A 21,108-nucleotide genomic window follows, 5' to 3' on the forward strand; every position below is an offset into this window, starting at 1 on the left:
CTAGCTCTAGAGGAGAGATTAAGAGAGAGTACAGAGAGACATACCAGCACGCGGAAGAGAATCTTCAATCTGTATCTACCATACATGTCTGACTAATCATGGGTGATGCTGGTACTATTGCTCGTTATCCTATCGTTCGACTCACCAATTAGATTAGACCATCCGCAGCGTGTTCCTTATGTACATGATACATCCCTATCCAACTACCCACTCCATATCCGCAGCAAACATATGTCTTCCAGTTTACTCATGGAGCTCTATTCTATTCCCTTTCCAGTGTCATTTCCGTAAGGCAGTACGACGTAGGCTAAACATACTATGAAGTGTCATCGGATGTTAGTGAACTCTCTTGGAGAATTGTTTGGTTATAAGCCCTGAATTATCTTTGCTTTTACAATTAGTATCCACTCTGAGCGAGTCACATACCGATGTTTGCTTATGAGTCTGCAGGGTAACCAAGACCAGATCAGCAAGGCAGACAATACTCTCTTCCGGTCCAATGCTTGCATTACAAATTTCAGGAGAAAATGCGAATTCATACGTGCCTTTCTGCTGCTTGACTACGCTGACGAATCCCATGGTGTAATGTACAACATTTATGCATAAAATTCCTAATTGTGAAAGAAAAAAACCTATAGATGAAGGACCCAATTTGTGGTGAGATTTAATTTCAACTGGCCACAAATTAGAATGAGTTGATATGGCGCCTCACCTGAAGAAGTGTCCTGATTGCTTTGATTGATGGTGGCAGACCCACCCCGATGCCAAGGGTAAGGAGGGGGATGATGACTTACCTTGTGCTGGCTTGGCCTTCCCTCTTACTGTCTCTGCTGCTGATTTCTTCAATGGTACCACAACAAGCATTTCCAGGAATCCGTCCTGGACTCCGGATCAGTGACTCTCCGGGAAGCTTCCAGGTTTTCTGTGCCAGACTGGAGCTGCAGAGGTACCCTGCCTTGTGGCCTGAGCAACCATGTGATTTTTGGTCTGCCTAGTGGATGAGAGACAGCCATTGTGGGACTACTCTAACTGCTGATGTACTCCCCTTCAAGTATGGAGCAATTAGCAGTTTGTCAGCCTCTCAACTGGGAGTCAGCTGTTGATACTTTTCAATGTAAACTGTCTTAATACATGATTCTATATATTATGCATATATTACAAATATATTCACTCCATTGATTATCTTCCTCTACAGAACCCTGAGTAATACAGAGGGGCTAAGTAGAACACAAGTGGTGTGAATAGGGAAAGGTGAGTAACTGGGAAGAGGTTAGAGGGCAGGACAGAGGAGCGGGTAGTGAGGGAAGGAATCACTGAGGATGTCTGAGAAAACACTGTACTGAATCCTGCCATTTTATGTGTGCTTGAAGTTGAGATGGAGGAGTGTCACCTTTAATCTGGGCCATACTTTCTGCTGAAAGCATATATAAGAACATAGAAGAAGGAAGCTTTTGCTCTTTGCCTGCTTGCCCTCACCTTGCAGGCACATCCCTTCCTTCACTGGCATTGAAGTCTATTTCTTTGGGATTCCAGTGTATACTGAAGGCCAGCTGAGACATGCAGCCTTGTGGGACTTGGAACTCATCTCAAAAGGAATATAAACTTGCAATAATATAAAACTTCTTTACCCTTAGAGTCCGTGTTAGAATCCATTTATTCAATATAGCATTTCAGTGTCCTCACGTCATCATTTAGATTCACTGTTTTCTTTTAAATCAATTATTTAATATATTATATGTAAAATATTTTTTCTCTTGTGTGTGTATCCATGCAAGCAGGCTTTCAGTTAAGGTCAGATGTTGTCCTTTATTGCTCTCTAACTTATTCACTTGAGACAGGGTTTCTCATGAATCTTGATCATAATGTTTCAGGTAGACTGGGAATCCAGCAAGCACTGGGATTACAGATGCATGGCTTTTATGTGGGTGGTGGAATTTGAACTTAGTTCCTTATGCTTGCATACGAAACACTTTTGTCCACCGAACCTACTTTCTAGGCCTATAAATCTTTTTGTTTGTTTGTTTGTTTGTTTTTCAAGACAGGGTTTCTCTGTGTAACATTCCTGGCTGTGCTGGAACTTAATTTGTAGACCAGGCTGGCCTCAAACTCACTGAGATCTGCCTGCTTCTGCCTCCTAAGTGCTGGGATTAAAGGCGTGTCCCAACACTATCTGGATTATCTTTTTTTTTTTAAAGAACAAAAAAGAAAAGGTAAAACTAAGGTACTACTAAAATTAAGGCCGGCCAAAAAGGGCAGCACATCAGAGATCCATGTCCCTTGTATTACCTTGGTTGATGTAACCTCTTCCTTAAGGGGGACAGGCAGTTCTATCACTCTTTACACCCCCAGTGTCCTCAGGTTCCTTCCGTCTGCACATCCCTCAGCCCCATGAACGAGGCTGTGAGAGTCTCTTCTATTGTTTGTTTAAAAGTCCCAGTTAGAATAAGTCTTCCTCAAGACCCAGTTATACCACTCTTGGGTATATACCCAAGGAATGCTCAATCTTACCACAAGGACACATGCTCAACTCTGTTCATATCAGCATTATTCATAATAGCAAGAACCTGGAAACAACCTATATGCCCCTCAACTGAAGAATGGATAAAGAAAATATGGCCTATATACACAATGGAGTACTACTCAGCCATAAAAAAACAATGATATCATGAAATTTGCAGGCAAATGGATGGAACTAGAAAATATCATCTTGAGTGAGGTAACCCAGACTCAGAAGGACAAATATATGTACTCACTCATAAGTGGATACTAAATGTGAGGGAAGGGATGGCCAGACTGCAACCCACAACTCCAGAGAGGCTAGCTAACAGGGAAAGACCCTAGGAGGGACACATGGATGACCCTGTGAAGGAGAAGTGGATGAGATCTACATGTGTGGGTGGGTGGCAGAGGGTGAGGAATGGGGGATAAGAACATAGGGAAATGGGAGGGTCAAGCCGGAACAGGTACAGAGTGGGAGGGCAGGGAGGAAGATACCATGATATATGAGGATATCATGGGAATAGGAAGAGGCATGGTGCTGGGGAGGCTCTCAGGAATCCACAAGATTGACCCCACCTTGGTCTGTTGGCAGTGGTCCAGAGGGTGCCTGGAGTGGTCTACTCTAGTGACCAGCCTAGCAAATAACCTAGGTGTCATCATAGAGCCTTTGTCCAGTGACTGATGGAGATAGATACAGAGATCCATGGCAAAACACCAGGCTGAGCTTCGGGAATGCAATTGATGAGAGAGAGAGAGATACTGCAGGCGGCGAGGGACGTCGAGATCATGCTGGGAAGACGTGCAGAGATGACCGGCCACATTAGTGGAAGCCCATGAACTGTGGACTGGTGGCTGTGAGGCCCCATGGGACTGGACTAGGCCCTCTGGATATGGAAGACGTTTGTTTGGCTTGAACTGTTTGGGGGGCACCCAGGCAGGGGGATCGGGATCTGTCCCTGGTCTATGGGCAGGCTTCTGGAACCCAGGGCCTGTGGTGTGACACCTTGCACAGCCTTGGTGCAGTGGGAAGGGGCTTGGACCTGCCTAGGCTCAGTGTGCTGGACTCTGCTGACTCCCCATGGGAGACCTCGATCTGGGGGATGTGGGGATGCAGGGTGGCTTGGGAAAGAGGGATGGGGTGGGAGGAGGGAGGAAGGGGCATCTGTGGGTAGTATGTGGAGTGAGTAGAAAATTTCTTAATAAAGAAAAATGAAAGAAAAAATATCTGTACTATAATAGTAAAATAGACATTTTTATTTTTAATTGATAATAAAAAAATAATGATAAAAATAATAATAAAAATAATAATAAAATAAAAAAATTTAAATTTTTTTTTAAAGTCCCAATTAGAGCAATCCTGTGCCTGATGTTCCTTGATTGTCACAGTTTCCTCTCCTGGGCTGATCTTAAGGTCTCCAGCTGCCTGCTGAATCCTGGAATTTCCCCTTACTCTGTATTAAAAGTTTGGGCCTCAGGGCTCTCTTTTTTCATTTTGACCCTGTTTTCTTCCTGCTTACTCCCCAGTTCTTCCCACAGGTTCCAAGTTTTAGGATCCCAGGAAGAGCTCTTTAGCACAGATCTAATTTGTACTATTTGCTCCCTGTATTCTGCCAGCTGTGTGAACTATCAAAACAACACCTCCCCTTCATCTTTTTTTTTATTATTTTATTTTATTTTACAATACCATTCAGTTCTACATAACAGCCACAGATTCCCTTGTTCTCCGCCTTCCTGTCCCCCTCCCCTTCCCCTCAGCCCATCCCCCATTCCCACCTCCTCCAGAGCAAGGCCTCCCCCGAGGACTGGGATCGACCTGATAGACTCAGTCCAGGCAGGTCCAGTCCCCTCCTCCCAGATTGAGCCAAGCGTCCCTTCATAAGTCCCAGGTTTCAAACAGCTAACTCACGCAATGAGCCCAGGACCTGGTACCACTGCCTGGATGCCCCCCAAACAGATCAAGCCAATCAACTGTCTCACCTATTCAGAGGGCCTGATCCAGTTGGGGGCCCCTCAGCCTTTGGTTCACAGTTCATGTGTTTCCATTCGTTTGGCTATTTGTCCCTGTGCTTTATCCAACCTTGGTTTCAACAATTCTCGCTCATATAAACCCTCCTCTTTCTCACTAATTAGACTCCAGGCGCTCCACCCGGGGCCTAGCCGTGGATGTCTGCATCCAGATTCCTCAGTTCTTGGATGGGGTTTCTGGCAAAACTATTAGGGTGTTTGGCCATCCCATCACCAGAGTAGGTCAGTCCTGGCTGTCTCGACCATTGCCAGCAGTCTTTTGTGGAGGTATATTTGTGGATTTCTGTGGGCCTCTTTAGCAATTTGTTTCTTCCTTTTCTCATGTGATCTTCATTTACCATGGTCTCCTATTCCTTGTTCTCCCTCTCTGTTCTTGATCCAGCTGGGATCTCCCGCTCTCTTTCCCTCGACCCTCGCCCTTCATTGCTCCCACTCATGTCCAGGTTGTTCATGAAGATCTCAGCCATTTCTCCGTCATTGGGCGATCCTTGTGTCTTTCTTGGGGTCCTGTTTTCCAAGTAGCCTCACTGGCGATGTGAGTAGCAGTTCAGTCATCCTTGTTCCACATCTAGTATCCTCCTATGAGTGAGTACATACCATATTTGTCTTTCTGAGTCTGGGTTACCTCAGTCAAGATGATGTTTTCTAGATCCATCATCCATTTGCCTGCAAACCTCATGATGTCATTGTTTTTCTCTGCTGAGTAGTATTCCTTTCATCTTCTTTTCATCTGCTTGTCCTGAGGTCAGAGTTGTAGAGGTGTCATATCCAAGGTTGATGCTCAGACTCTTTGTCCATTGTTCTTGACCCTATTCTTTGAGGCCAGTGCTCATAACTGAACCCAGAGCTTGCCAATAAAGCCAGTTTAGTTAGCCAGTTTAGCCAGTTTGAACTGAGTATCCCTGGTCTCTAATTGAGAGTGCTGGAGTTACCCACATCCACTCAGCTTGTACGTGGGTTATAGGGATCTGAACTCCAGTGTTCATGCCTGTACAGCAAGCCCTTCATCCACTGAGCCCTGCCTCCAGTCCCCTCCTCTTGGGAATGAGACAATTTTCAACTGAGAAACAGTTACACACAGCTAATCTTACCTTTGTGTTTGTGTGTTACCAAAATGTTAGTTATTTAGCTGCGTTGTGTTCTTACCCTGCAAGGAAGTGTCACGAAACACGACAGAATCCGCTTATAAGAGTTTATTAGAGATAAAGGGATAGAGAGTGCACAGGCCTGTGAGAGAGACACGTTTGTGGAGAAGAGGAAGAGAGAGAAGAGAGAGGAGAGGGAACCGGGAACATGGTGCTCCGCTTTAAAACCGGCTGGGGGCGTGGCCAGGTCATGTCACTACTCCACATGTGTGCATAGATCATATGGTCACGTTGCGCGCTTAGTGGCCATGTAACGTCACGGATCCTGGTTACGCGAGACGCCTTGACCCAGAAATGGCTATCTTGACCTGGAACTGGCTAGGTGGAGGTGTCCAGGTCCCCTGTGTATCCTGGTTACGAGAGACGCCCTGACCCGGAAATGCCTATCCTGACTGGAATTGGCTAGGCGGAACATGTGTGTTCATGTACGTGTGAGGGTACTTATACTCCTGCTTGCATGTGTAGTAGAGGCCAGAGGTGATGTTGGCTGCCTTCCATGATCACCTCCCCCGCCCCCAACTTGTTTTTTGAGACAGGGTTTCTCACTGAGTTTTCAACTCATCAATTGTCCAGATGAGCTGGCCACTGCTTTCTTGAGAGCCTACTGTTTCTGCCTCCAGTGATGGCATTACAGGTACATGCCACCCCATCCAGCATCCTTCATGGGTGCTATGGGTCTCAGCTGAAGTCTTCATGCTCGTCATTTTTCCCTATCATCAACTGCTCATATCTTAATCAATGCTATGACTCACCAGCACCTTCAGAGAACTCACAAATTCTTAAAATGTGATACAGTTGAATGTAATTCATCTTCTTTCCCCCTTTTTTTCTTGATCCCCCCAAAGTGTACTCTTCCAGGAATGCAATTTATAAATTATAAAATTATATTTCAACAATACAAATAGAAATTTATTTATTTATGTTTTTACATTTGTTTCTTTATTTCTGTCTCTCTGTGTATGTAGAAGAGTTCACACCTGCCAGGGCTTGTGTGTAGAGGCCAGAGAACAACTTGTGGGAGTTTATTATCAGATTGTATAATGTGAATATTGGGGATTGAATTCGCATTTTTCAGGCTCGGCAGAACACACCCGTACCCACTGAGCCATCTCACCAGACCCAAAGTACCTTTTCTTATTGAAATTTTAGTGTATGTTATGTTCTTTATATGGTCATCAATATGACAATATTATAATTGGACACAAATTTAACTTAGAGACTGAAGCTACGGACAAGATAGACAGCTAGCGGAATAATAGAGGTGGTTTTCAGCTGCACACTCAGGTTTGATCCTGTCTTTGTGATTGCAGTACTGAAGCCTTTCATGCCAAGCTAATCCTTGTTCTTCTTTCCTACTGCCAATTAATTTGTGTTCCCTTTCTTCTATATTTTCTCTCCTTCTATATAATCTATTTCTTTTTAAAAAGTTATATTTTTTATATTATAAAGTAAAAAAATGTATTTGTGTGTATTGCCTGCATATCTGTAAGTACGCCATATGCATGGAGTGTGTGTAGAGGCCTGAAAACTGGAACTGGAATTTTAGAAGTTTGTGAGCTGCTTGGTGGGTTCTAGGACTTGAACCTGGGTCCTCTGGAAGAGCAGCCAGTGATCTTAACTGCTGAGTCATCTCTCCAGTCTCTGTAAGTGGTAGAACCTTTAGTATATGTGGTCAAGTGTAGGTGCTTTGATGTTGTGTGAATGTCCTTAAAGGGGTTGGTGTGATCTTGTCCTTTCTATTGCTTTTGCTTCCTGCCTGTGGGGTCAACAGTTTGCTTGGTTACAATGTTGATCACCGTGTCAACATTGTAACAACCATGACGGTGTAATTCAGTACCATTGTGAAATACCTAAATCAATAGGTATTTTTGTCACAGAATCTTTGACCATAAGCCAACATAAATCTTGTCTTTTTTTTTTTTTTTCTGAGAGTTTAATTATTCCAGGTATTTGGGTATGTCGATGGTAAACTAAGGTTTTACCAGTCCATGCATTTTGCATCAGGTATATTCAACCTTTATTTCCATTAAACTTAAAAATACTTTGAGTTGTTGTTATTTGCTTTGTTGAAATGAATGTCTTAGGTTCAATAACTTGCATTATACGCTTGTTATGTGAAATTAATTTATTAATAACAAGCTCCATCAATGATATTGGAGGAAGAGTTTTGGGAAGGCTATGATGCTAGCAGAGGTCATGAGGATGACACAATGTCAGGAGAGATGGTTTTATGGAGAGAGCAAGAACAAGTGACACATGAGTAAGGTAAGTTCTGTGTGGACATGAGGATGGTTGACCTCCCCAAGGACCTGCCTGACTGTGGTGGCACCTGGACCTTAGATGCCCAGTGTGCACAAGTATGAGTAATACTTCTACAATATTATTACTGCAGCCTAAACTACTACACCATTTTCTTCTTCTGTTTCTCTTCCAGACCTTCTAATTAAGGTACCAATCATCATACTTCATCCAGAGAAAAACAAAGTTTTAGTCCTGGGAACAGGATGTGAGATTATCAGCAAATAAAAGGGACACTGCCAGCAATCCAAAGGATCATATCATGGGTATACTGGGACTGTCAAACACCAACATCATATGCCCTTTTTAATCAACAGTTTGTCAAGTATTTTATGGTGCCATATATAGATTAAAGTAATTCTTCAAGATAAGTAATGACAAAAAGAGGATCTCAGGGTTCTCCACTGGTCCGAGCACAGAATTATAAATGTTCTTTAGTTACTATCACTAGAAAGATTCTGATGAGGAGTTTTAAGAATTGATTGTTCATTAACAAACTTGTGGTCTCTACAGTTACAGTTTCTTTTGACTTTAGCTTTAAGTCTACCTGTTGAGAAAATCTGTAAGTCATACCAGACCTTTTATAAACCGGTTTGTTGAGAGCAGGAAGGGTGTAAAGCTCAGTTGAGTGTGTGTGCGTGTGCGTGCGTGTGTGCATGTGTGTGTGTGTGTATGCATGTGCGTGTGTGTGTATGTGTGTATGTGTGTGTATGTGTTTATTTGTATTTGAGATACAGAAAGGAAGGAGGGAGAGAGAATCTGAGGGAGATGATTCTGTTATAACTCAGGCCCGTGGGCTTATCCTTAAGTTTTCTCATGGTGCTACAGATTGGAAAAAGACTCTCTGGTGTTAACCATTAGGTGTTATGGTCAGTAGTTGTGGGTAAATTGAGTCTGATCTAGTTTCTTGCTTGTTTTTAGTGTTTTTGTTTTTCAGGCCAAGCCTCACCATGTAACTCTAACAGGAATTCACCAGGCTGGCTTCAAACTCACAGACACGTGCCTACCTCTGCCTCCTGAGTGGAGACCTGGGGTTAAAGGCAAAAGATGTGCACCACCATGCCTGGTCTGTACTTGTCTGAACTAGTTTTTTTTAAATGTCTCTCTAAGGAGAACTTTGGCATCTTCAGTCACCGTGTCAAGGAAAAGAAGTTGAAAGTAAAAGGTTTTCCTAAAGTAAAGACCTGTAGCAATGGACCCACCCTTAGCTGAGACAAATTTCTCTAAATATTTCAAAAAATTTTCTCCAAATGTTTTTTCTTTCTTAGTTTCTAACAAATAAGGAGATTTAATGATTTCTTTCAGTTGTTCAACAGGCACTTGGGAAGCCTTTGCCATGAATTCCAGGGATTCATCATCCACTCCAAAGAGGACTCGAAAGTGGTTTAAACTTGCCTTCAGCCTCTCCACATCCTTGTCCTTGAGGATGCCCTTTACAGGAACAGTAGCCAAAGTTCCAGCCTTGATGGCCTCCAACCAATTCATCTGTTGCATAGCCTTGTGCTTTCTGTCAATGGCTGCCTCAGTAATATTCGGTAAGGAATTCATAATGTTTTGAAGTGTGTGAGTAGAAAGTTTGTTTTTCAGCATGTCCTTCAGGATTGGGAAATCATAGTCAGATACATTTTTGTTAGAGATCAAGAAGATCGGTGGTACATCAAGGTTGTTTTCCTTAAATTTATTCTCACAGTAGCTTCGGATCTGCTGCAGTGACTTTACTCTGTCAAAGGTATGTTTGCATCTTTTCTCAAGTTCTAAATCTATGTCTATCTTGGTTCTCAAGAAGTAGAAATCCTTCTTCATCATGCTGACCGCTTTGGCGAGGTCTATATCATTTTTCTTAAATCGTGTGGCAGAAACAATAATGAAGAAGTCATACTCATTGAATTTCATTTTCTTCAGATAATCTATAGATGGGAAATTTGTGGTTCCAATCCCAGGCAGGTCCCATATAACCACATCCGGAATGTTGGGGTGTCTGTATGGAGTTCTCCTCATGGTTGTCTCCACCACCCCAACTGGAGCTGAATCTTCCTCTTCATCTCCAATCCCCCTAAAGGTATTGATGAAACTGGACTTCCCAGTTCCAGACTCTCCTGTTACAGCAATATTGAGTGGGGTCCTGCTAATTTCTCTTAATGCATCAGTAATTACAGCATTTGCCTTCTGAATGTTTCCTTGTGCCAGATGTAACTCAATTGAAGTGATGGTTTTCTGAGAAATGATCCCGTTTTCAGCCTTAATCGTCTTAAAATATCCAATGAAGCTGGAGCATATGTCTTCATCTTTAAATATGTCAGAGAACAGCTGACTCATGGCGGTAAGCAAATAAAGGCACTGAAAGGAAGAAGAGAGAGTAAGTTGCTAGAGACTGATGTCAGAGGGATAACTTTGTGCTTTGTCCTCTCCAAACCATTGCATCATCCAGACTGATGCCTGTCACGCTCTGATGGGGACTGGTTCTTATGTATTTCTACTTGCTCTTAGTTAAGACTTTTATGATGAAAAATTTCAAACTCAACCAAAGTAAGAGTATTCATGACACCATCTGCATGAGCCCTTTAGCTTGCTTCAACTACTTTAGAAACCAGAGTCACTCTGTTGCATCTAATTTGACTGGAGTCTTCCAGGCAAATCCAAGATATTCTTTCATTCATGTATATTTCCTTCAGTATGTGTCTTCAAAGTATGGGAAATTTTAACCACCACAAGTGTAATTTCTCAAACTGAGAATCAGGTAATAACTGTCATCTATGTTTAATCAAGGTCAAATCTTTCCAACAGTCACATAAACCTTCAGTTTACACTTTTACTTTCAGCCATTTTTATTTAGTTGACATAATTACTAATTTACTTTACTTCTTTCTTTTCCATAACTTAGAATCCATCTCCATGAGTAATGAAAACTTACAATAATAATACAAAGCTTCTTCATGCTTAAAGTCCATATTAAAATTCATTTACTCAATGTAAAATTTCAGTGTGCTCAAGCTATTATTTAGCTGTTTTATTTTTAATGAAAATCATCTCCCTGTGCACTGGAGAGTTCCACAGTTTGTAGAATGCTTCTAGGATGAAGAAGGCCCTGGATTCAATCTGCAATATTGTGTAAACTTGGCTGGATGTGGACACACATATAGATAAAATCTTACAAACTCATCTACATGTTGGTCCATATGCAGGTAAGATTATGTATTAAAAAGCAGACTAACACAGAACATAGCAATGAGCACTTTCAGCAAAGTAGCAGAATACAAAATCAACAGAAAAAACAGTAGTTCTTCTACATGCCAGTAACAAACTTCCTAAGAAATAAATCAGGGTGGAATTAACTAAATTAATTGACTATCCCATCAAATTAACTAAAATACAAACACCCAGGCATAAGTATAATCAAGGAGACCAAAGACCTTCACAATAAAAACTTGAAGAAAGGAATCAAAGATGACACTAGAAGATGGAAAGACCTTTTGTGCTCATGAAGTGGGAGAATTAGCTCTATGAAAATAACTGTATCACTAAACCTGACCTTTGGGTACAAGGCAACACATGAAAATTCCAGTTCCATTTTTTTTAATTAAGAGATTTTCTATTCATTTTACATACCAACCACAGATTTCCCTATCCTCTCTCCTCCCACCCTGAGCCCCTCCCCAACCTACCCCCCATTCCCATCTCCTCCATGGCAAGGTCTCCCATGGGGAGTCAACAGAGCCTGGTACACTCAGTTGAGGCAGGTCCAAGCCCCTCCTCCCTGCACCAAGGCTGCAAAAAGTGTCCCACCATAGGCACTAGGCTCCAAAAACCCAGCTCATCCATTCTTCATAGAAGAGAAAAACCAACCTTAAAATTCACACAGATGGACAGAAGACCTATAAAAAAAAAACCTCAGCAATCCTTAATGAAGAGCAATCGTGGATGCATCATAATACCCGTGAACTACCTAGAATGCAACCACAGTGACAAGAAGCAGCCTGGTATTACAGAGAAAACAAACAAGCAACCAACCCACCCCCAGAAATGCAGGCCAAGGAACTGGATAGAGGAACCAGAAATAAAGGCAACCATGGAATATTGACAGAGGCATCACAAATTTACACAGGAGAAGAGACAGTATCTTCAGCAAATGATCTGGGAAAGCTAGATATTCTCATATAAAAGTGTCTAAACGTTTCTCTTTTTACTTTGTTGGGAAAGCACCATTGTAATTGTCCATGGGAGCAGAGCTAATATTTACATTCCTGCACTCCCTGCAAACCAGCAACATTTGGATGTTCCTTCCCTCTCACCTCCCTCCTCTCTGACATTTGTGTGATTTTACCCCTGCTGATTAATAACTGGGGTGAGACAGAATCTCAATGGAGTTTGTGTTTTAAGAGTTACTGTGTTTATTTATGTGTTTATTTTCGGGGGGAGGTGGATAGCATTGCTTGCTGCTGGGTGCCTGTGTGTGTAGAAGCCAGAAGTAGTCATTGGCTTCCTCTGCCACCACTTGGTGCCTATTACTCAGGAACAGGGTTTCCCTCAATCTGGGTCTCACTTCTCTCCTAGGCTGGAAATAATCAAGCCCCAAGAAATCTTCTTGTCTCTGGATCCACTCAGTGCTCGTGTTACAGGTATTTCCTGGTTGTCTGCCCAGCTTGTTATATGCTTGCTGGGATGTGAACTCTGGTCATCACAATTATGGAGCAAGCTCTGTTGACCACTGAGAAATCTTTCCAGCTCCTCAGTGTAGTTTTTGATTTGCATTTTCCTGGGCAAAAGATTTTGAACGTTACTGTCAGATATTCATTGGACATTTCTGCTTCTTTTGAGGAATGTCTGTTTTGTTCATTTGCTTATTATGGATGGAATTTGATATATTTGTGTTTAAAACAGCATGTCCTATATACATTCTGTATACTTATCCATCACTGGATGAATCCATTCCCAAATGGTCACCCTTAAATACATCTCTATACAAGCAACATTAAATGGACTCATTGTCAGTTGTATATGTACATATACTTATGTCTATATACACAACAATAATTAAAGAAGTCATGAATTGGGGAGATCATGGGATGACTTTGAAAGGGGAAAGGGAGGGGTAGAATTGATATAAATACATTGCTCATGTATAAAATTCTGAATAAATTTAAATTTAAAAAGAGACTTCATTGATGAAGAGTGAGAGCTACTTTTATCTGTGGTTATAAGGACAAGAATTTCCAATACAGTTAACGCCATAATGATTTAGGAAAATGCAATAATAAGTGTTTCTCTAGTGTCTATAACCTCTCCAATTATGGATAGTAGTCTAGGTTTACAGTACCAGGCATAAATTCCTTTCTATAGAATGGGACTGAAGTCCAATTAAAATCTTTGATAATGTAAAATGTCACCATTGCATCTTTGGGGACATCTTGCTGGTCTGGTCATTGTGGTTTCTAGGCTTTACAGCTGTGTGGGAATGGTTTTTCTGAGAAATGCTGTCTTTACAAATCAAACTTTCACCTGACTTGGAACCAAGTTAATAATGTGCTTGGAGATCATTTAGGAGTATGCACTCATTCTTCTTACATGCTGAGTGTTCTACTGGGTCAGAACCAGCTGACCTGTGAGAAAAACAATGTAATCCATCTTACTATGTTGTGGACACCATGCTGAACTTGTTCCCTGATTTTCCTTTGTGACCCATTCATATCCCTGATTCAGGAGAATATGAGTATGCTTAAAGTGTAGTGGCTAAACCTAAGCACATTTGCTGAAAACAGTGGGGTATTGAAAAGTGTCCCTCTTCCAAGTAAACTGTTGAAAGCCACATGTGGGCATAGACTGATGACATCTGATTGTGAAATTGTGTGCTATTCTGAGTTAATAGGGCCAAAGAACACTCTCCCCCCGCTTGTGAGGCTGCTGTAAAGATTGATTATCCCCCATTCCTCCACGGTACCATGTTTGCTGTGCTGATGAATAAACATGATAACCTTTGTTCAAGGGATCAGGTCAGAGGAGAGAATAGATCTTTTCTGACAAATCAGGCTCGCTCTTGGGTAAATGACACCAAAGTTCAGTTTCTTTTCCTTCTCTTCATGCTCCAGTGGGGTTAGGCCCATTGCTTGCTTTTCCCCCTGGGCACTTTGCATAGCATCTGATACTGGGAGAGCTAGTCTCAATGAGGAGGCTTCCAGGTCAATTCTAGATGGATTCCTCCAAGTCCTGTGTCCAAGGTGTTTTCAGTAATAGGGCCTTATCACCAAGTTCTGGGAGGCCCCCAAGGGCAATGGCAATGGCCTGGGTTGTTTTGGTGGTTTTCTGGACCCTCTGATTGACAAGTCAAAGAAAGGTTTCCCATGCCCCATACTGGGATTTTCCTCAGATGGTCTTTGGTTCTTAGAGGGGAGCATTATCACTCCATGTTGCATGCTTCCATTAAAATATGTGCATTTACATTTATACACATATATTTATACATGTATGGTACATATGTATTTTAAAGTAGGCTTGTAAAGTAATATATCCCCCCATGGCTTTTCAAACGGCCTTAGTGTTATTTCTCCTTCAGTCTTCCCTCTCTCTCTGAGATGCCCTGCCCCCAGTTAAAGCCCCTCCTGCTTTCCCCCTTTCCTTCTTCACAGCGTGTGTCCTACCTGCTGTGGGATGGTCTGTATGTCAAATTGCTTTGATTGGTCAATAAATAAAACACTGATTGGCCAGTGGCCAGGCAGGAAGTATAGGTGGGACTAACAGGAGAAAAGAAAGAACAGGAAGGCAGAGGGAGAGACTGCCAGCCGCCGCCATAACAAGAAACATGTGAAGACGCCGGTAAGCCACAAGCCATGTGGCAAGGTATAGATTTATGGAAATGGATTAATTTAAGCTATAAGAACATTTATCAAGAAGCCTGCCATGGCCATTCAGTTTGTAAGCAATATAAGTCTCTGTGTTTACTTGGTTGGGTTTGAGTGGCTGTGGGACTGGCAGGAGACAAAGATTTGTCCTGACTGTGGGAAAGGTAGGAAAACTCTAGCTACACCTACCACCCTCCTCTATAGAGTGTCTTTTCCCTCCTTCTCTATGGTCCCTGTCTGTTCTCATTGCTTCTGTAATTATCTCAGATTATACACTCAAATCTAAAGATTCTCAGCTAGAACCCACAACTAAGAGAATGAGTAGAGTCTGTCTTCCTAGGTCTGGTCACCTCACTCAGTAATCGTTCCCCATTCTATCCATATACTGGCGCATTTCATCATTTCATTTTTCTTTACAGCTGAAAAGATTTCCAATTTATATATGTACCACATTCTTTAATGATCTATTCATCATTTGAGGGACATCTAGGTTGTTTACATTTCCTAACCATTGTGAATAGATCGGCAATGAACGTGGCTGAGCAAGTGTCTCATCAGTAGGGTATAGATTCCTTTGAGTGTATGTCAAGGGGTGGTACAGAGGTCCCTGACCAGTCACAATGCAGAGAACAAGTGACAATACAGGGGAAAAGTGACGCTGGGATACCCAACCCCAACTGACGCATCTACAATGAATCCATCACATCTAGGACTCAGGGAAAATCACAGAAGAGGAGACAGAGAGACTGTAAGAGTCAGAAAACCAGGACATCAGCTGTAATTTTTTTTTTTTTTAGACATGGCAAGGATGCTCTACCCATAAAATCTCAAGACTATGGTTGCCTATGCAAGGTGGGCATAATAACATCAACTGACATATCAACGTGGATGGAAGAAATTTCTCAAAGTCTCATTTTTAGATGAATAGTTACAGGCAAAACCAATGGCTGCTGAGAAAGGGAGAACCAGTTTTCTCCAGCAACAAGTCTACTGATAGGTCATCCAGTTCAAGTTGCCAGTCCTAAACACATGTACATATGAGCAGCACTAAATGGATTTAGTAGGATGTGGGTATATATATTTTTTTGTGTGTGTATGTGTGTGTATGTGTGTTTGTATTTGAGATACAGAAAGGTGGGAGGGAGAGGGAATCTGAGGGAGATGATTCTGTTATAACTCAGGCCCGTGGGCTTATCCTTAAGTTTTCTCATGGTGCTACAGATTGGAAAAAGACTCTCTGGTGTTAACCATTAGGTGTTATGGTCAGTAGCTGTGGGTGAATTGAGTCTGATCTAGTTTCTTGTTTGTTTTTAGTGTTTTTGTTTTTTGAGGCCAAGCCTCACCATGTAGCTCTAACAGGAATTCACCAGGCTGGCTTCAAATTCACAGACACATGCCTGCCTCTGCCTCCTGAGTGGAGACCTGGGGTTAAAGGCAAAAGATGTGCACCACCATGCCTGGTCTGTACTTGTCTGAACTAGTTTTTTTTAATGTCTCTCCAAGGAGAACTTTGGCGTCTTCAGTTACCGTGTCAAGGAAAAGAAGTTGAAAGTAAAAGGTTTTCCTAAAGTAGAGACCTGTAGCAATGGACCCACCCTTAGCTGAGGCAAATTTCTCCACATATTTCAAAAACGTTTCACCTAATGTTCCTTCTTTTTTAGTGTCCAACAAATAAGGAGATTTAATGATTTCTCTCAGCTTTTTTTTAATAGACACTTGAAAAGCCTTTGCCATAAATTCCAGGGATTCATCATCCACTCCAAAGAGGACTCAAAAGTGGTCTAAACTTACCTTCAGCCTCTCCACATCCTTGTCCTTGAGGATGCCCTTTACAGGAACAATAGCCATAGTTACAGCCTTGATGGCCTCCAACCAGATTGTCTGCTGCATAGCCTTGTGCTTTCTGTCAATGGCTGCCTCAGTAATATTCGGTAAGGAATTCATAAAGTTTTGAAGTGTGTGAGTAGAAAGTTTGTTTTTCAGCATGTCCTTCAGGATTGGGAAATCATAGTCAGATACATTTTTGATAGAGATCAAGAAGATTGGTGGTACATTAAGGTTGTTTTTCTTAAAGTTACTCACACAATCGCTTCGGATATGCTGCAGTAAGTTTTCTCTGTCAAAGGTATTTTTACATTCTTTCTCAGTTTCTAAATCTATGTCCACCTTGGTTCTCACGAAGTAGAAATCCTTCTTCATCATGCTGACCGCTTTGGCAAGGTCTATATCATTTTTCCTAATTCGTGTGGCAGAAACAATAATGAAGAAGTCATACTCATTGAATTTCATTTTCTCCACATAATCTTTAGGTGGGAAATTTGTGGTTCCAATCCCAGGCAGGTCCCATATAACCACATCCGGAATGTTGGGGTGTCTGTATGGAGTTCTCCTCATGGTTGTCTCCACCACCCCAATTGGAGCTGATTCTTCCTCTTCATGTCCAACCCCCCTGAAGGTATTGATGAAACTGGACTTCCCAGTTCCAGACTCTCCTGTTACAGCAATATTGAGTGGGGTCCTGCTAATTTCTCTTAATGCATCAGTAATTACAGCATTTGCCTTCTGAATGTTTCCTTGTGCCAGATGTAACTCAATTGAAGTGATGGTTTTCTGAGAAATGATCCCGTTTTCAGCCTTAATCTTCTTAAAATATCCAATGAAGCTGGAGCATATGTCTTCATCCTTAAATATGTCAGAGAACAGCTGACTCATGGCAGTAAGCAAATAAAGGCACTGAAAGGAAGAAGGGAGAGTAAGTGGCTAGAGACTGATGTCAGAGGGATAACTTTGTGCTTTGTCCTCTCCAAACCATTGCATCATCCAGACTGATGCCTGTCACGCTCTGATGGGGACTGGTTCTTATGTATTTCTACTTGCTCTTAGTTAAGACTTTTATGATGAAAAATTTCAAACTCAACCAAAGTAAGAGTATTCATGACACCATCTGCATGAGCCCTTTAGCTTGCTTCAACTACTTTAGAAACCAGAGTCACTCTGTTGCATCTAATTTGACTGGAGTCTTCCAGGCAAATCCAAGATATTCTTTCATTCATGTATATTTCCTTCAGTATGTGTCTTCAAAGTATGGGGAATTTTAACCACCACAAGTGTAATTTCTCAAACTGAGAATCAGGTAATAACTGTCATCTATGTTTAATCAAGGTCAAATCTTTCCAACAGTCACATAAACCTTCAGTTTACACTTTTATTTTCAGCCATTTTTATTTAGTTGACATAATTACTAATTTACTTTACTTCTTTCTTTTCCATAACTTAGAATCCATCTCCATGAGTAATGAAAACTTACAATAATAATGCAAAGCTTCTTCATGCTTAAAGTCTATATTAAAATTCATTTACTCAATGTAAAATTTCAGTGTGCTCAAGCTATTATTTAGCTCCGTTTTATTTTTAATAAAAATCATCTCCCTGTGCACTGGAGAGTTCCACAGTTTGTAGAATGCTTCTAGGATGAAGAAGGCCCTGGATTCAATCTGCAATATTGTGTAAACTTGGCTGGATGTGACGCTGGGATACCCAACCCCAACTGATATATCTACAATGCATCCATCACATCTAGGACTCAGGGAAAATCACAGAAGAGGAGATGGAAAGACTGTAAGAGTCAGAAAACCAGGACATCAACTTCAAATTCAGTAGGATGTGGTGTGTGTGTGTGTGTGTGTGTGTGTGTGTGTGTGTGTGTGTGTGTGTTGTGTGGTAATGGGAGGAGAGATTATAAATTTGAGAATGAGTAGTGGAGGATATAGGGTGAGTTGGAATGGAGAGAATGAGGTGTGGGAATCACATAAGAATAGTATTCATGTATGGAATTCTGAAAAAATTAAATAAAACCCCCACCAATCGAGAGTTCTATGCAGCACCGGTTACAAGCATACATATTAACAGGAAAATATAGAACACTGGAATAGGTGAATGTGTACACTGGGGCACAGTGAGCTTAGGGAATGAGTGTAAAGTGTACACTGGAGCACACAGTGAGCTTAGGGAATGAGTGTAAAGTGTACACTGGAGCACAATAGGATGAAGAAGGGACAGACAGTCTCTTTTAGAAACCCTGACACTGGCAATCAACAATGTGACTCGGGATTTTTTTTTCTATGAGTGTAACTGAAGACTCAAAGAGCAAAAGAACATGAAGACAAATACAGCAAGAAATTTAACTTGGATTTATATAAAAAAGGGGAACAGCAATAAGCACAATGTAGCAAGAATAAAGAAACTAGCAAACAAAAACTCAATTGAAATCCCTTTGCTGAGCCCCATAATGCTATGAATAATTACTCAAATTAGAGGTTTTAAGGACTATGAATAAAAGCTGGAGGAACTTGGCTTAGTGGATAGGACTGCTTGCTGAGCAAGTACAAGGACTTGAGTTCAAATCCCAAGTGTCCAATATAAGAAAATGAAGCCAGTCATGGCCAAGTGCACCTGTGACCTCAGGGCTGGGAGACCAAGTGTCAAGAACAAGCAAACAAATAAGCAGACAATATCAAGTAAATAGGAAGCAAGAGTAAAGACAGACCATACACAAGTGTGTGGAAGCAAGCAAGCACATACACACACACACACACACACACACACACACACACACACACACACACGGGGGGGGGTGTAGGGTGGGGGCAGGAGAGGAGGCCAGGGAGAAAGAGGAGAGAAAGGACCATTTGTAGTTCATGCACAGGTTCAGTTTCATTGAAGATATAGCTTCTACATGCTGGGATGATTATAGATCTCAAGATAGGAAAATTCTACTAACATCTCACCGATTCACTCATTCTTTCAGTTTTAGCTCCTGGATTTGTGATGCAGACTCCAATGTGACAGGTGTCTGCAAGGTCTGTCCACTGAACGTGAACACAGGGAATGAGAAGGCTGTGACACAGCAAACATTACAAAAGGAAGCCTGCCTAAGTGACAGCTGCCACCACATCCTGACACAGCTCATGTACCCAACAGAAAAAGAACACATCCTTAGCACTCCTGCTTTACAATAAAGAAAAGAAAAACACAGTGAAGAAGATTCTTCAGGCACAGATTTCCACAGCCAGCTACAACAGAAGCAGCATGCAGAGAGACCTCTTCTTCACAGACCAGAGGCCTTGGGATATAAGGAATTGAATAATTGACCCTGAACTAGGCAGCAAGAGGAGAGTGAGATACAACAACCTCATGCACACTGCAGAGATATTCCATTACCTGAAGCATCCATTGACAGCCATTATAGGAAGAGTCATAAGAGGCAAGCCACAACAATTGGATACGTTTACCAAAAACAATACCCATATCATTTCCTTTAGGTTTATCTCAGCTTGAAGGATTGGCAAAGACCATCCACAGTCTGCCCAATCCAGAAACTATCAAAGCATCCTAGCTTTGAAACTGAAGATCCCCACTCTCAGGCACGTTTCTAAATATCTTGTTATCTATGTTTTCCTTAGAGAAAAGAAGACGAGTGTCAGAAGTTAAATATGAATGCTCCTGTCCACTTTCCAGAAAATCCCCTGTCCAGTGTATGGGCTCACTGTAGGTCAGCTACAGGAACCACTGTCCACAGCAAGAGGAGAGTGAGATGCAGCAACCTCATGCACAGTGCAGAGATATTCCATTACCTGAAGCACCCATTAAGAACCATCTTAGAGAGAGGAATAAGAGGAAGCCAAATAATTGGACACTCTTACAAAAAACAACATCCGGATAATTATTTTAAGGTCCCTCAACTTGAATGATTAGCAAAGACCATCCATAATCTTGTCCTGCCCACTTCCCACCAATGCACCTTGGCTTCCAAGCTGAGGATCACACTGTCAGGGCACGTTCCTAAATGTCTTGTTACTTATCAGCTCTTCAGCGAAAAGAGATGGGGAGGGTTAGAAGTTACATCTAATGCTCCCGTGCACTTACTAGAAAATCCCGAGTCTCGTGTATGTGCTCACTGTAGTTCAGCTACAGGAACCACTGTCCACTGCGTTCCAGGCTCTTCACATGAACCCACCCCTGCTTCCTCTGTGGAAAGCAGTCAGTTCAGCAGGATTACACACTCTTCTGGGTTCTGCTCCTCCCCTTTCAGTGTGTGTTTGCCAATCACGGAGGAGCATGGATCTAGTTGCTTTTCATAGTCTGCTTTTCCAAGAAAAGGAAAGTGAAAATAAAACAAATGACTGTTTTTCATTCTATGAGCTCTTTGTTTCTTGGCAGAAAAATCTGGACAGTTTTAAAATAAAAAAAGGTGTGGAAGGAAAGGCTTAGAATCTGAGGGAGAACATGAGAAGCAGCTTACTAGCTAG

The 21,108-nt window shown here is 41.8% G+C and overlaps 1 protein-coding gene across 2 annotated transcripts; it reads right to left on the minus strand.

Annotated features, from left to right (window-relative positions):
* Positions 1-7,955: 7,955 nt before the first annotated feature.
* Positions 7,956-20,877, minus strand: Irgm (immunity related GTPase M). 2 transcript variants are annotated; one of them, XM_028862997.2, is made up of 3 exons: positions 20,726-20,866; positions 16,592-17,533; positions 7,956-10,304 (listed from the first exon to the last, which is right to left on the minus strand). In XM_028862997.2, the coding sequence occupies exons 2-3, from the start codon at positions 17,510-17,512 to the stop codon at positions 9,051-9,053; spliced, it is 2,175 nt and encodes a 724-aa protein (XP_028718830.1). In that variant the 5' UTR covers positions 17,513-17,533; positions 20,726-20,866; the 3' UTR covers positions 7,956-9,050. The 2 variants fall into 2 exon arrangements, with proteins under 2 accessions (XP_028718830.1, XP_028718832.1); XM_028862999.2 differs by lacking the exon at positions 16,592-17,533 and having other exon boundaries at positions 20,726-20,877.
* Positions 20,878-21,108: the final 231 nt, after the last annotated feature.

This window comes from Peromyscus leucopus, chromosome 19, assembly GCF_004664715.2.
Source record: "Peromyscus leucopus breed LL Stock chromosome 19, UCI_PerLeu_2.1, whole genome shotgun sequence".
Classification (NCBI taxonomy): Eukaryota; Metazoa; Chordata; class Mammalia; order Rodentia; family Cricetidae; genus Peromyscus; species Peromyscus leucopus.

Coding starts and splice junctions, on each gene's coding strand:
- Irgm (XM_028862997.2), bottom strand. CDS start 17,512: ATGAGTCAGCTGTTCTCTGACATATTTAAGGATGAAGACATATGCTCC. Junction 10,305..16,591: donor AGGATGTGGAGAGGCTGAAG/GTAAGTTTAGAC, acceptor TCTTCCTTTCAG/TGCCTTTATTTGCTTACCGC.